General features: G+C 40.7%; 1 protein-coding gene across 3 annotated transcripts in view; it reads right to left on the minus strand.

Moving 5' to 3' along the window:
- The window catches only part of MINPP1 (multiple inositol-polyphosphate phosphatase 1), a 62,840-nt gene that overhangs the window by 18,653 nt on the left and 30,211 nt on the right, over nucleotides 1-13,976 (minus strand). The window contains exon 5 of one of the 3 annotated variants that reach the window (XM_030570173.1): nucleotides 2,319-8,096. The exons of 1 other annotated variant lie outside the window; for it this stretch is intronic. In XM_030570173.1, the coding sequence (XP_030426033.1) occupies nucleotides 7,697-8,096 (400 nt within the window). In that variant the 3' untranslated portion in view covers nucleotides 2,319-7,696. Of the gene's footprint in view, nucleotides 1-2,318; nucleotides 8,097-13,976 lie in introns of those variants that run through there. One more of the 3 variants, XM_030570177.1, reaches the window with a different exon arrangement.

Raw genomic sequence — 13,976 nt, forward strand, 5'->3', positions numbered from 1 at the left:
ACCTCTTGACACAGGGGAGAAAGATAATGCCCCCACCTCTCTGTTGATATAAAACATGCCATGCTGTCCATAAGGACTCAGAGTTCTGAAGTGCTCGACCTGAGGCCCCCTTCCCCCCAGTTTAGCTCTGATGCATCCAAGCTTAGGGATATTTAGGGTTGGGGACTGATAAGGGGAATGCCCAAGCCAACCAACCGGGGGTCCCTCCACCAATCTAGAGAGATGAGGACCTGGGCAGGAACTGCAAGTACTGAGTCCAAATGACGATGGTTTGGCAAGCATGCTAAGGCCATCCACACTTGAAGGGGTCTGATGTGCAGTCTTGCCCGCTTACCATGTATGTGCACACAGCCATATGACCCAATAGTCTGAGGCAGAAATGGGCTGTCATGATGGGGCAGACCTTGACCTGTGATATCAGGGATGATGCTGTCTGATAGCGAGCCTCTGGGAGGAAGGCTCTGGCCAAGGTGGAATCGAGCACCGCACCAATAAACTATCCTCTAAACGGGGATGAGCATTGACTTCTAATTTATCAGCAGGCCCAGTGCTTGGAAGATAGCTTGGATCAGGTGGATGCCAGCTCTCACCTAGGCCTTGGACCTGCCCTTGATCAGCTAGTCGTCAAGATAAGGGTAGACTGGCACCCCTTGCCCTCTGAAGAAGGCTGCCACTACTGCCATGCATTTTGTGAATATGTGAGAGGCTACCGCCAGGCCGAAAAGGAGGATGGTGAACTGGTAGTGGGTCTGGTTCATAACAAAATCTCAGAAATCTTTTGTGACTCCAAAATACAGAGATGTGAAAATAGACATCTTAAGTCAAGGGCAGCATAGCAGTCCCCTGGATCCAGGGAGGGAATAATGGAGGTGAGAGTACAAGTACTCATAGCCCTGGGCAGCGACAAAGTACTTCTTTTAGGCCATGAGAGGACAGGGTTTGCTACAAGGCCTTAACCAGTTCTATAAGGGCCTAATTGAGAAGGAGGGCCACTTTCGATGGTCCCGCAGCAGACAAGGTATCAACCAAGTAGTGGGATGATTCTTTGATTACCTCCTCCTCCAGCCCAAGGGTCGAGGTCACACTTCTCAACAGCTCCCGGTGAGCTGAGAAGTCATTGGGGGTGGGGTCAGGGAAGGGATACATGTCCCAGACCCTGCCTCATCTGAGGAGGAAGGAGAGACCAGCATCACCAGAGGGTCCTCTTCCTCTCCTTCTACACCAACCGGGTCCTGTAGATCTAGGTCCCGAGGCTCGGTACCAGGCTTGGTACTGGAGTCCATGTTAGGTGCTGGTTGTAGGGATGAGAGCATTCTTCTTTCCGAGATTGTGGAGTATGAGTATCTGGAAGAGGGCCCTTGAATATGGGGAAACCCCCATGAGTTCCAAAATGGCCATTGCATCTGCATAGGCCAGTGCCCACTGTGCTAAGTACTCGGCCGTACCTGTATCTGGGTCCATCAACTGGCAGGGCTAGTCAGGGCAGAACTGGCGGACAACAAGCCTTCCTCTGGAGACCATGGAGGGGCAGTACCTGTTCATCTGCGAAACAGTGCCGTGGGAAGACCTGTGTCAAGGCAGGCAGGAACAGATTCTTCTAGACAGTACCAAGGGCAGGAGGGGCAGAAGCTCCCTAAAATTGTGGGGGCCACCAAACTGTGGCTGTGCCCCCTTGCTGCCCCTTCTTCCCAAGCTCTCGCACCATACCTTCTCTACGCCTCCACCATCGTGCTGTCCATTCCCCCCAGGCCTTGCCCTCGCACTGTCCTTTCCCCTAAGGTCCTGCCTGCTTGTTCCTCTCCACCCCTTCCCCCCATCACTTGCCCTTACAGCTAGCAAAGTGTATAATAATTGTCTTAGTCACCCATTTCCCCCCTTGATGGTCATTCAGTAATTTAAGTAAAAATATTTCTCAGCTCAATAAGTACTGGATTGGACCAAAAAAGCTTTAAATGTAGTTTAAGATGCACAGAATCAGCATTTTCCATCTGAGGATTTACAAGTCACAGTGCTTTATGCAGATGGCTGTTTTGTGAAATCCCCCCAGCTTTGGAGCCAGATTTTTCCTTCCGTAGCTGCAAAATCAATAATGCTCCTTGAAGAGTTGTTCATCATATAGGAAATGTAAAGCAAACTGAAGTAAAATTCTCAGCAATTGTGGTTTAATACAGACTAAAAATCATCATATGAAGACAAAAATAGCACTCTTTAAACAGAAAATAAAAATGAACTTATTGAATGTTGCTATGTAATCATCGTTGAGTTGATGCACAAGAGCTGCTACACTGATGAAAACAAAAGGAAATTAAACTTTAATGGAATAGAAATAGCAAGTTTATTTACAGTGAGACGATACACACGTTCAGGGTTTAAGTCTACTGAAGAAAAATATTTCTCACAATATTTATATTTCCATAGTGCCTAGGAGCCTTAGTCATGGAGCAGGACTCCACTGTGTTAGGTGTTATACAAACACAGATGTTTAAGTGTCAAATTTCTGGGAATACAAATGACAAGAGCAAGAAAACTACTCATTTTTCCTTACGACATTATTGTAATTATTTTAAGATACTGGCTTCTGCCATGATTAGGGCCATACCAAATTCACAGCTGTGAAAAACATGTCACGGACCATGCAATCAGACCTCCCCTGTGAAATCTAGCTATTGGAGGCAAGGGGGAATGGCTGGGAGTTCCCAAGCCCGGGGCTCCTGCCAGGCCTCCGGCTCCAACATAAAAACAGGAACAGGACTTGCTCTTCCCCTGCACAGCCATTTGGGGAAGGGGGAGGGGGGAATCAGACCCACCTCTGGGTACCTACCCCAGCTGCAGGAAGCTCCAGGACTGGGCAGCTGTAGGAAGTTGATGGAGGTGGGGCTGATGTCCCCTGTGCTGCTGAGAGCACTCCAGTCAGGGCCTCCTAGCTGCTAGTTCTGGCAGGTTGGGGAGGGCAGGACTTGCTCTTCCCCTGCAGGGCCACACTCAGGGGCAGGGGTGGGGGAAATCAGACCCACCTCCAGGTACTTACCCTGTGCTGTTGGGAGCACTGATCTTTCCGGTGCTGCTGGGAGCATCCTGCAGCCAGGGGTGGTACCCACCTCAATTTCCAGCAACCTCCTCTGGCTACAGGAAGCTCCGGGGCTGCTGCCCAGTCCTGGAGCTTCCTGCAGCGACGGGAGATACCTAGAAGCAGATCTCATCTGCCCCAAGTGTGGCTGTGCTGGTGAAGAGCAAGTCCTGTCCCTCCCCAACCTGGCCACAACTAGTAACTAGGAGCCCCTGGCTGGGGCACTCCCAGCAGCACCAGGAAGATCAGACCCATCTCCAGGAACCTCCTGCACCTGCAGGAAGCTCTGGGGGTGCTGCCTTCAGAGCCCAGAAGTGAGGGTGGCAATCCCATGACCCCCCTACAACAGCTTTGCAACCTCTCCACAATCTCCCCTTTGGATCAGGGTCCCCCCCACAGTTACAACATCATGAAATTTCAGATGTAAACCTCTGAAAACATGGAATTGACTAATTTTCAAATCCTATGGCTGTGAAATTGACCAGAATGGACTGTGAATTTAGAAGGGCCCTAGTCATGATATTTATTCTAATTCTTTAATTTGCATTTCACTCCTTTAAGTTGTGTATCAGAAATATTAATAGTGTCTGTTAGACATTTAATTTGGAACACTATTATCCTTTCAAATAAGACCCCATAAAGATCAGGAAATACAATGCACTCCAAAATACAAATTGAAAAATAAAGTTATTGGTTAATATTTAGGTAATGTACATCAAACCCCACTTCAAGGCTTACATTAACCAGAGAAAGAAATCAATGTTATTATGCAAATATCAAATTTCAAATAAAGAAGTTACTAACTGTATTTGCAGGAGATTGCAGTACTTGCCAGAGACCCTTGTGTAGTTATTGTTGCTGACTTTTCATACTTCATAATACTAAAAGGTTTGGCCAAAGCCAATTATCTTCATCCGAGCATCTACAGTACCATGGTAAATACATACCACATAGAGCAAAAAATAATTGGACAACTTTATGCTAGCCAGAATTACAGCATTGAGATTCACTGTTTGTCATGAAAAATGAAGAGGTGGTCAGCTAAAAGATACCTGAAAGATTGCTCTAGCTTCAAACTATTCTTAGTAAAGATTGTTTCAAATATTTAAGTAGTAGCATTAAATATAACAGATCCAATGTACTCAGTGTTTTTGATTGCAGAATGATTGCAAATTGAGGCTTCATCTGATAAGTAAAACATACCTACAGTGTTACTTTTTTATAGTAAAATCTTGGCAAAGTAACAAATTAGTTTTGCTTATACTTCTCCAGAAACGAGGAGTACCTTGCATCAGCACAAGTGAGGTCTCAAATGTAGAACTTAGAAAGCTTGCCAAAGGGAAAAGATTACTCAAGTTATAGTGAATACTGTGGGATTAAGGTTCCAATCATGAGGCTGACCACAAGGCAAAGCAGTCTACCTGTGCATTGCTGATAGCACGACTAGCGCCCAACTCTGTAATGGAGCATGCTTACCATCTTTTTTAGTTTCCTTTTTCATTTATTATACAGCAAGTTTATTTTAATTTACTATGTTACACTAAAATAACCCAGCCCAAGTTAAAATCTTAAGGAGCAGTTACAATGTTCATGTAGTACATTTTCAAAATATGCATTTGCATCTGTAACCTTTTACTAGAATTTGCTAAATTCAATCCACTGTCTGAAATAATCAGCTCCAAAAACATACATTTGATTATGCCAAACAAGTAACTAAAGCTACAGTTTCCCAAAACACCTTACACGTAATACAGCAGAACCAAGCTTGTACAATTTCAATTATTCAAACCCAGCACATTGACTCACTGGCAGACACTACTGTATTGTCCTTCACTGAAACAGAGAACCCATCTCTGCTTCCTCTTACACATGCCAAAAAATACCCCAAAATCTCCATGCACTACAGTGGATGAGACTGTACCTTCAATAGTACCTTCATCTTGGAGCAAATTGAAGTGAATGAGAAAGGTAGCTGCTTTAGTTATAGGAGGCTTACGTCCAATGGGTTTGTGTACAGACTCCAGTTTTGTCATCTTAGCCCATTTAATAAACTTCATGGATGAAATCCTGGCTCCTAGAAGTGGAAAAAACTTCCACCAACTTCAGTGGGGCCAATATTTCACCCCATAAGGTTCAAAACCAGAACATATTCTCATTAAAACAAGGTGACTCATTCCTGGAAATAGAAGATTATTTGTTTCAGGGTTGCTTTTCATGATTCCTTATGTTTACTTTGCATTTGAACTAGGTGTCTTTAGAAAAAGTTTAATTCTTCATAGCTTTTCTCCCCATTTGCTCCTACAGTAAAGCCCATAATAATGACTTATGAAAATGATTATGACAATAAACTGAAGTCATATACTACTATAGCTTCAATATAGGACCAAGCAAGAGAAAAAGCTGAGAGGAAGATGGACATAAAACAGAAAAGTTCATGTAAATATTGACAGAGGTCATTTCTTTGCCATATTTGCTTCAATATGAATGCCATTCCTTATCAGTACTTGATTCACTTAAAAAAAGATAACTGAAGTGATTTAGCATTACTAAGGTACTAATATTTCACTAAGAATGTATTGAATACTTCTCCAAATGTTTAGAAATACCCACCATTTAAGTAATTCCATTTAGTGACAAACCATTATCCATTCATTGATATTGTCATTGTACTGCCCAGCATAATGCTAAGCCTTGTAAAACAGACAAACTATAAAAATATAGGTATTGTTCCATTAAAAAGTATTAAAATCAAATGATTTCAACGTTATTTTGAGTTCAAATTTTATATTCCAAAAAGTTAATTTTATCATCTGATTTGACCTTACTCATTCAATTAACCAATATGACTTGCGAACAACAGACTACACAAGCAAAATTTTCAAGAGCATCTAAGTGAAACACAGTGGTATTTAGGCACTTCAAATTTTACTCCTTAAAACTTTGCAACTATTTGAGTTTCATTAGTTTCTAATGGAGCTTGACATTTCTCAATCTGATCTGCCTAATGAGACAACCATGATAATGGTTTCTATTTGACTGTTTTCATTATCTGTATTCTATTTCAGACACTTATTCTTCACAATTATCTGCATTTTTTATATTACATTAAAATTTTTTTTTTTTTACAGTATCTTACATTTTTCAGAGGCAAATAATCCTACTTTAATACAGGTACAATCTCCTTTAAAAAATTAGCAATACTGCACTCAGGGAACAAGCAGTCCATTCTTAGAATCAAAGTCCTGTTTCAAGGATTGGCTGGCACATGGCGGGGGGTACATCTCTACTGCACTTGGAAGTGCGCTTCCCAGCTCCCAGCTCGGGTACAGAGACCTCGAAAAAAACATCAGTGCACGGAAAAAAACATCAGTGTAGCTGGTGGCAGCACAGGTGGTAGCTTGGGCCAGCCAAACGTGTATGAACCCAGGATGTCCACTGGGTTAGTACTCAGGTGGTTAGCCCGAGCTGCTACCCAAGCTATTCTTGGCTACACTGCTGTTTAGCATGCTAGCTCAAGTGGAACTAGCGTACGTCTGTCGATTCGAGCAGGGAAGAACACTCCCAGTTGCAAAGTAGACATACCCCAAAAAGCCCAAGCGTTTGGCTAACACTGATAGCATTTGGTTCCAGAACAACAGTAAAAATCTCTGCCAGATAGTTATGAGACTATAATATCACCACCACTTGTCAGAGGATGAGGAAATCCAGCCTGAATGGGGCCAAAGATGCAATATTTGCATGCCTTAACCTGAACTGTTAAACAAAAACAGTATGAAATTGAAGGAGATCTATAAGGCTGGCAGAGGAGTGGTACATCTTCCAGGGTAATGGCCACTGCACGGCTTCAGAAAATTCAGGACACTTTCCCTCAGTGACCAATTAGCTCTGGCAGGTAGGCTGAAGAAGGCTTTATGCCATGGAAATTCAACCCCTGCATCTTTTTGGGTGGATAATACCCATGGGGGCACTATCCAAGGAAGCTGCTATGCTCAGAAGAGTGCAGGAATTAGAATCATGGCTGACTCCTGCCTGGACAGTGGCTGGGGAGAAAGCACTATGCGCCCTTTCTTTCTTGAACCCTGGAATGGCAGCCAACATCTAGCTGTAAAAATAAGCAAATAGGAGAGGGTCAGTTTATGTCTGTGACATCAGAGAAACACTAAGAAACAGAAGGAAGGATAGAGCGAGGGAGACAGATGAGAGGAAAATGCCATCAGTTCCACTAAGAGCCATTCTGGTAAGCTAAAGTGCCCTGGCCCTCTAAACCTATCTACTATGCAGGCTCAAACACCAGGAATAATATAAATAATTATATATTAATGCATATAAATGTATAAATATACTGTACCTTGCATCTTCATATTTGTAATGAATGCTTATCCCAACAGCCAGGTTAATTAATTAAATTATTTTCAAAATTGCGCTCATGCAATAGAGACAATATATACTTAGACTTTTAAGAAATCCCTGAATTAAGACATAGGAATAAGCATTTATTTTTAGTTTGGAGATGTAAGATAAGAATGTGAATATATGAGCAGGAAATAAAAAACCAACACTGATAAGAAACCCTTGTTCACTACACATACCAGAAATCAATTTCCATGATCTTTGCTCTATTCTTCTCCCTCAAAGTTCATCAGTGGAAGTATTATTAGTTTTTGATAATTCGCATTCTTCACTGAAGTGGCAGTTTTGAAGGATGTCCTTATAATAGTTCTTCAGATCTGTGTACAGAGAGACAGTTTCCTCCGAGTGAGGAAATGGTAGCAGCTTTTCATTCAGCAGTATCTGTACTTGGTACTCCTCCTCAGGGGTCTTAGCTTGGTCACAGTGATAAAGCACAAATATCAGGTTTGAGGCATAAGGCACAATGCGACCACTACGAAACTTCCGATGCATTTGTTTTTTGTAATTGTTAGCAGTAAGGGGCTCCTCATCCTTGAAGAAACCCATTAGAGCAAGCAGTGGCTGAAGGGTCTCTGCATGTCCAAATTGCAGGATTACAGGTGAAGAAATGGGCATGGAACTAGAAAACATAAAAGTGAAGAATAAGCAAGATACCGGTAGTCATCTGTGTTTAAAAGCAAACACTAGTGTACCGTACAGTTGTTAGCAAAGAGTAGATTACTTTAAACATTTGTTTTACACTGGCGTTTACTAAAAACGCGTTTGGAAACAAAGGTGTCCAACTATCTGAGACACACTTTCATTTTAAAAGAAATTTAAAATGTATTTTGTAACAAAACTGTAATTGTGCTTTTAAAAAAATTATTAGCTGTATGTTACCTGTTATAGTACTATTACTATCAATTAATTGCTAAGTAGTAACCCGAAGTCTTAGTACACAAATAAAATGACAATGTATTTGGCATTACGGAAATATTCAGATGACTGAAATATTAGTATAGATAGGCATAGCCTGTTCAGAAAGGACAGGCATGGAAAAAAGAGAGAAGGGTTGCATTACATACTAAGACACTTGCTCTAACGTCTGCCGAAAAGCAAACCTGTTGAAAAGCTCTTGGTGAAGATAAAGCAGGGGAGGGGAAAAAACAGGGACAATGTCATGGTAGGGATCTACTATAAGGCCACCAAACCAGAAGGATGAAGTGGATCAAACATTTTTAGAATAAACAATAGAAGTATCCAAAGCACAAGACCTAGTGATACTGGAGGACATTAGCTGCCCAAATATTTGTTGAAAAAAATATATGGCAGGACACAGATTTCCCAGCAAGTTTTTAGAATGTACTGCACACAGCATTTTTGTTTCAGAGGTATAGGAAGTAAATAGAGGCTGGTTATTTTAGATTTTATTCTGACCAATAGAGGGAACTGGTTGAGAATCTGAAGGTCAAAGGAAATTTGTGTTAAAGTGACCACACAAAAAACCCACAAAAGTTTGTGATTCTGAGGAAAAAGAGTGAGAGAAGCAGAATAAAAGTATCTGACAATGAAAATCAGGGAATTAGTAGGCATGGTCGCATGGGCCAGAAATCAATGGAAAAAGGAGTCCAGGAGAGGTGCCAGTTTCTAAGAGAGACACAACAATAAATGCGCAACAGCAAATTGTCCCAAGGTGGAGGAAAGATAAAAAGAACAGTAAGAACAATGACTACATCAGGTGCTTTTTACTAACTTGAAAGTCAAAGCAATTGTACAAACTGGAAACAAGGACAAGAACATACAAGGGAAAGCACAAAATAAATAACACAAACACGTAGGGGCAAAACTGTAACTGAGTTACAACTAGCCAGGAAGATGAAATGAAAGTCCATTACCTAATGGGAAAGGAAAGCAAACAACAGATGACAGAGAAACTGAAGTGTTTAATGCCTATTTCACTTTATTCTTCACTAAAAAGGTTAATTATGACCACATGTGAAACACAATTAATATTGACAAAGGGGAACAATCTTGGGCCAAAACAGGTTAAAGAGTACTTGGATAAATTAGATGTATTCAAGCTGGCAGGGATAGATGAAGTACACCCTACAGTACTTAAAGGAACTAGCTAAAATAATCGTTGAATCTTTAGCGATTATGTTTGAAAACTCATGGAGTATGACTGAGGTCTTAGAGTACTAGTTAGGAGAAAACAGTATCCATTTTTACAAAGGGGAACAGAGAGGACCCAGGGGATTATAGGCCAGTTGGTCTAACTTTGATACCCAGAAAGACACTGGCACAAATTATTAAACAATCAATTTGTTCAAACCTAGTGGATATGGTGATAAGTAATAGCCAATATGGGTATGTCAAGAACAAACCATGTCAAAGCAACCTAGTTTCCTTCTTTGATAGGATAACCAGCCTAGTGGCTAAGGAGGAAGCAGTAAATATGATAAATCTTGATTTTAGTAAGGCTGTTGAACAATCCCACATGACATTCTCAGAAGCAAACTAGGGAAATAGAGTCTAGATTAAATTACTATCAAGTGGGTGCATAACTGGTTGAAAGACAGTTCTTAAAGAGTAGTTATCAGTGGTTCGATGACACACTAGGACAACACTACTAGTGGGCCTCAGAGGGTGGGCCCAGTACTATTCAATTTTCATTAATGACTCGGATGAAAGAGTAGAGAGTATGCTTATAAAATCTGCAGATAACACCTAGCTAGGAGGGGATGCAAGCACTTTGGAAGACAGGATTAGAATTAAAAATGACCTTCACAAATTGGAAAATTGGTCTAAGATCAACAAAATGAAATTCAATAAAGACAAGTGCAAAGTACTATAGTTAGGAAGGAAAAATACAATGCACAAAATACAAAAACAGGGAAGACCTGGCCAGGCAACTGTACTACAGAAAAGGACCTGCGGTTATAGTGGATCACAAATTGAATATGACGGGGGGATATACCTGTCTTCAAATATGTAAAAGATTATTATAAAGAGGATGATGATCAATTGTTCTCTGTGTCCCTGGAGGTTAGGACAACTAGTAATTGACTTAGTTTTCAGCAAGGGAGAATCAGGTTAGATATTAGGAAAAGCTTTTAATTACAAGGGTAGAGAAACACTGGAAAACTTTACTTAGGGAGGTTGTAGAATTCCCATCACTGGAGGCTTTTAAGACCAGGTTAGACAAACACCTATCATAGACTCATAGACTCTAGGACTGGAAGGGACCTCGAGAGGTCATCGAATCCAGTCCCCTGCCCTCATAGCAGGACCAAATACTGTCTAGACCATCCCTAATAGACATTTATCTAACCTACTCTTAAATATCTCCAGAGATGGAGATTCCACAACTTCCCTAGGCAATCTATTCCAGTGTTTAACTACCCTGACAGTTAGGAACTTTTTCCTAATGTCCAACCTAAATCTCCCTTGCTGCAGTTTAAGCCCATTGCTTCTTGTTCTATCATTGGAGGCTAAGGTGAACAAGTTTTCTCCCTCCTCCTGATGACACCTTTTTAGATACCTGAAAACTGCTATCATGTCCCCTCTCAGTCTTCTCTTTTCCAAACTAAACAAACCCAATTCCTTCAGCCTTCCTTCAGAGGTCATGTTCTCAAGACCTTTAATCATTCTTGTTCCTCTTCTCTGGACCCTCTCCAATTTCTCCACATCTTTCTTGAAATGCGGTGCCCAGAACTGGACACAATACTCCAGCTGAGGCCTAACCAGCACAGAGTAAAGCAGAAGAATGACTTCTCGTGTCTTGTTTACAACACACCTGTTAATGTAACCATCAGCAATGGTTTAGGTATATTTAATCCTGCCTCAGCATGGATAGATCACCATATCACTTCCTGAGGTTCCTTGCAGCCCTACATATCTATGATTTATTGCAATGCAATATAAATATGCGGAAACAGGTCAAGAAGAATTGAACTGTATGCATCCATATGATATATGAAGATTTCCCTCAGATCTTCCATGCAAATTGTCAGGTTCAACCTCTTCCTTCTCAAAGTTAGCGAAAGTCTCTAATCACAAGCTAAGAACTTGGATATGAACTGTAAGACAAATTTTGGGATCGTACTGCTTCCTCCCCCAGCAGAAACCCTGGGAAGAAGCAAACAAGCAGGAACTGCTGTAACGTAAGCTTTATGGAGTCTTATGTAAGTGGAGTTCCCTTACAAGGACTGAGTTTGGGAGATTATGGGGTGGGGACACAGAGAAGACACCTATATCTATCTGTTGCAAAATATAACATCAAAATTGCTCTCCATCATGAGACTTGTTGTTGAAAAATGCACTCAAATTTCTGCCAAAACTTTAACACATTGTTATTGACCCTAAACAATCGAAAACATGATGCACAGAAGAAATATGACACAATGTTTCTGGATGGCCAATATAGTTGTCACTATATTTTGTTATGATGAATATGGATTATTAAAATGACCATGCTTGGTTCTTCATTACACTGTGTAATAAAAGTGATCTAGGGGAGCTGTGACTAGGGTCTCTTTGCTTATTTTAGGGAAAAAAGCAAAGATTGTTTAGCAAAGTAATACAACTTGTATTTAAGATACTGTTCTTCTTCAAATACCCTGGATAAATACTTAAGACAGCTCAGCATTTTAAATGACAGCGGCATTTTAAATCACCTCATATTTTAGAGTGAATCCAAGGGATAGCACCCAGGACTACGTAATAAAGCCTGCAAGTTGCAATCATCTTGAAGCTGGCAAGCTTTAAGTTTTCAAAACAGCAATTCTGGTACAGTAAGCCATTCAGAATGTCTAAATGCTATGACAAATATACAGGAATAAAGGGCAAATTAGTGCTAAGGTATAAATTATGTTAATTGCACAAATTTATTAGCACTTCATGTGAATAAACCACATTGAACGGCAATAAAATTCAAGTGTATCTTTTGACGTTATGACTTAAGTGTGAACTTCAAATCATACCGCAGCAAACAAATTCATAGTCTTAAAAAAGGTGTATTTCTTCCTTGGTGCAGTATAACCACTGCAGGATTATCTATTTTACACACTGGAAAAAAACAACATACATCCATAATATCAGATTCTGTGATCGTTTATCATGCTACAAAAAGGGGAAATATGTTTAGCTCACTGCGGCCATTCACAACTACTACTAGCAAGGAAACTGCCTTATTCTCTCTCTACTTTCATTATGCAGAGACATCATGCACATTTTCTAACTGAAGGCTGGATTGTGACCAGAGGTGAGAAGAAATTCAAGAAAGGATGCATGAACTTTTCCACCTTAGCACATCTGTAAAGATTCTTGGCACATCTGCAAAGGGGTCAGGCTTAGTCATAATGAGCAGCATAGGTTCTGCTCCGTGATAAAACTCCTGAAGACACTAGATAGCCAAAAAGAACACACCATCTCAAGAGTAGGAAAATAAGAACCAACCATAAAAGGAGCTAAAAAAAAAATCTAGATGGAAGGAAGATTGGCAGTGTCCACTTTACAATTGCATCTGCCAGTCTCTCACAGTCTTACAGGACCAGCAGCTAGAGGATGCTAGAAAAGACTCCTGTAAAAGAAAAACAAAAAAGTGAACCCAAGAAGTGAGAGAAGGTACTATAGCTTTTCCCAAGGGCCATGAATGCAGGTGGAAGATGTCAACACTGATATGAAACTGGAGAATGTCCAGCAACAGTGAGTTAATTCAAGTCCTCCCAAAAAATGGAACGAAGAATTCACAGCAACTTAAGCCAAAAGTTTGCTACCTATTTTGTTTTGGCATTAAAATATATCTACACACACTTCTCCCGTTAGTTCCTTTTTTGAGGTATGAGAATTCCCTTACTACGGATGGTAAAGGCAAGGCTTAGTTACAACCTCAAGTGCTGTATATGGCTAGTTTATATAACTCTTCTATAGTGATGTGCATCTACATACATATTTGAAAGTAGATCATTAGGGAGTCAATTTCCTCACTATGAAGACTGCCACCATAATGACAAGACACTGCTGATTTCCTTAAGTTATTCATACAAGGCTGTATAAATATGTATTATAAATGTAAATTAACCCTATTTAAGCAAATCTAACCATGGTTCAGAACTATACAAAATGGTATATAGATACCTTATGATCAATAGCTTAATAAAACTAGAACCAAAAATGTTATTAACAATTCTTTCTATGCACTGTCTAGCAGCATGAGCACAGAATTCAGTTCATGAGCCAACTGGAATCTTGGCTGACTTCTGGGGTCATGGGTTTAATCTCTGCAGAAGTTTCGCCACCTGAAAAATGGTAATAATTCCTACTCTATATACTACCTATAATAAGCAATAAGGTACACACATGTTGAATGGGAAAATTATGTCCTAAGTGCCAAAAATCACTTCCAGCTACACAGATAGACAGCAGCTCAGGAGAAATGCTGTCTTCTATCACACAGATTGAAACTTTGTTCCCTAGAAATCATGGGTAAGCTCTCCCCCTTCGTCAGGTGCAGCAGTCC

This window comes from Gopherus evgoodei, chromosome 7, assembly GCF_007399415.2.
Source record: "Gopherus evgoodei ecotype Sinaloan lineage chromosome 7, rGopEvg1_v1.p, whole genome shotgun sequence".
Taxonomy (NCBI): Eukaryota; Metazoa; Chordata; order Testudines; family Testudinidae; genus Gopherus; species Gopherus evgoodei.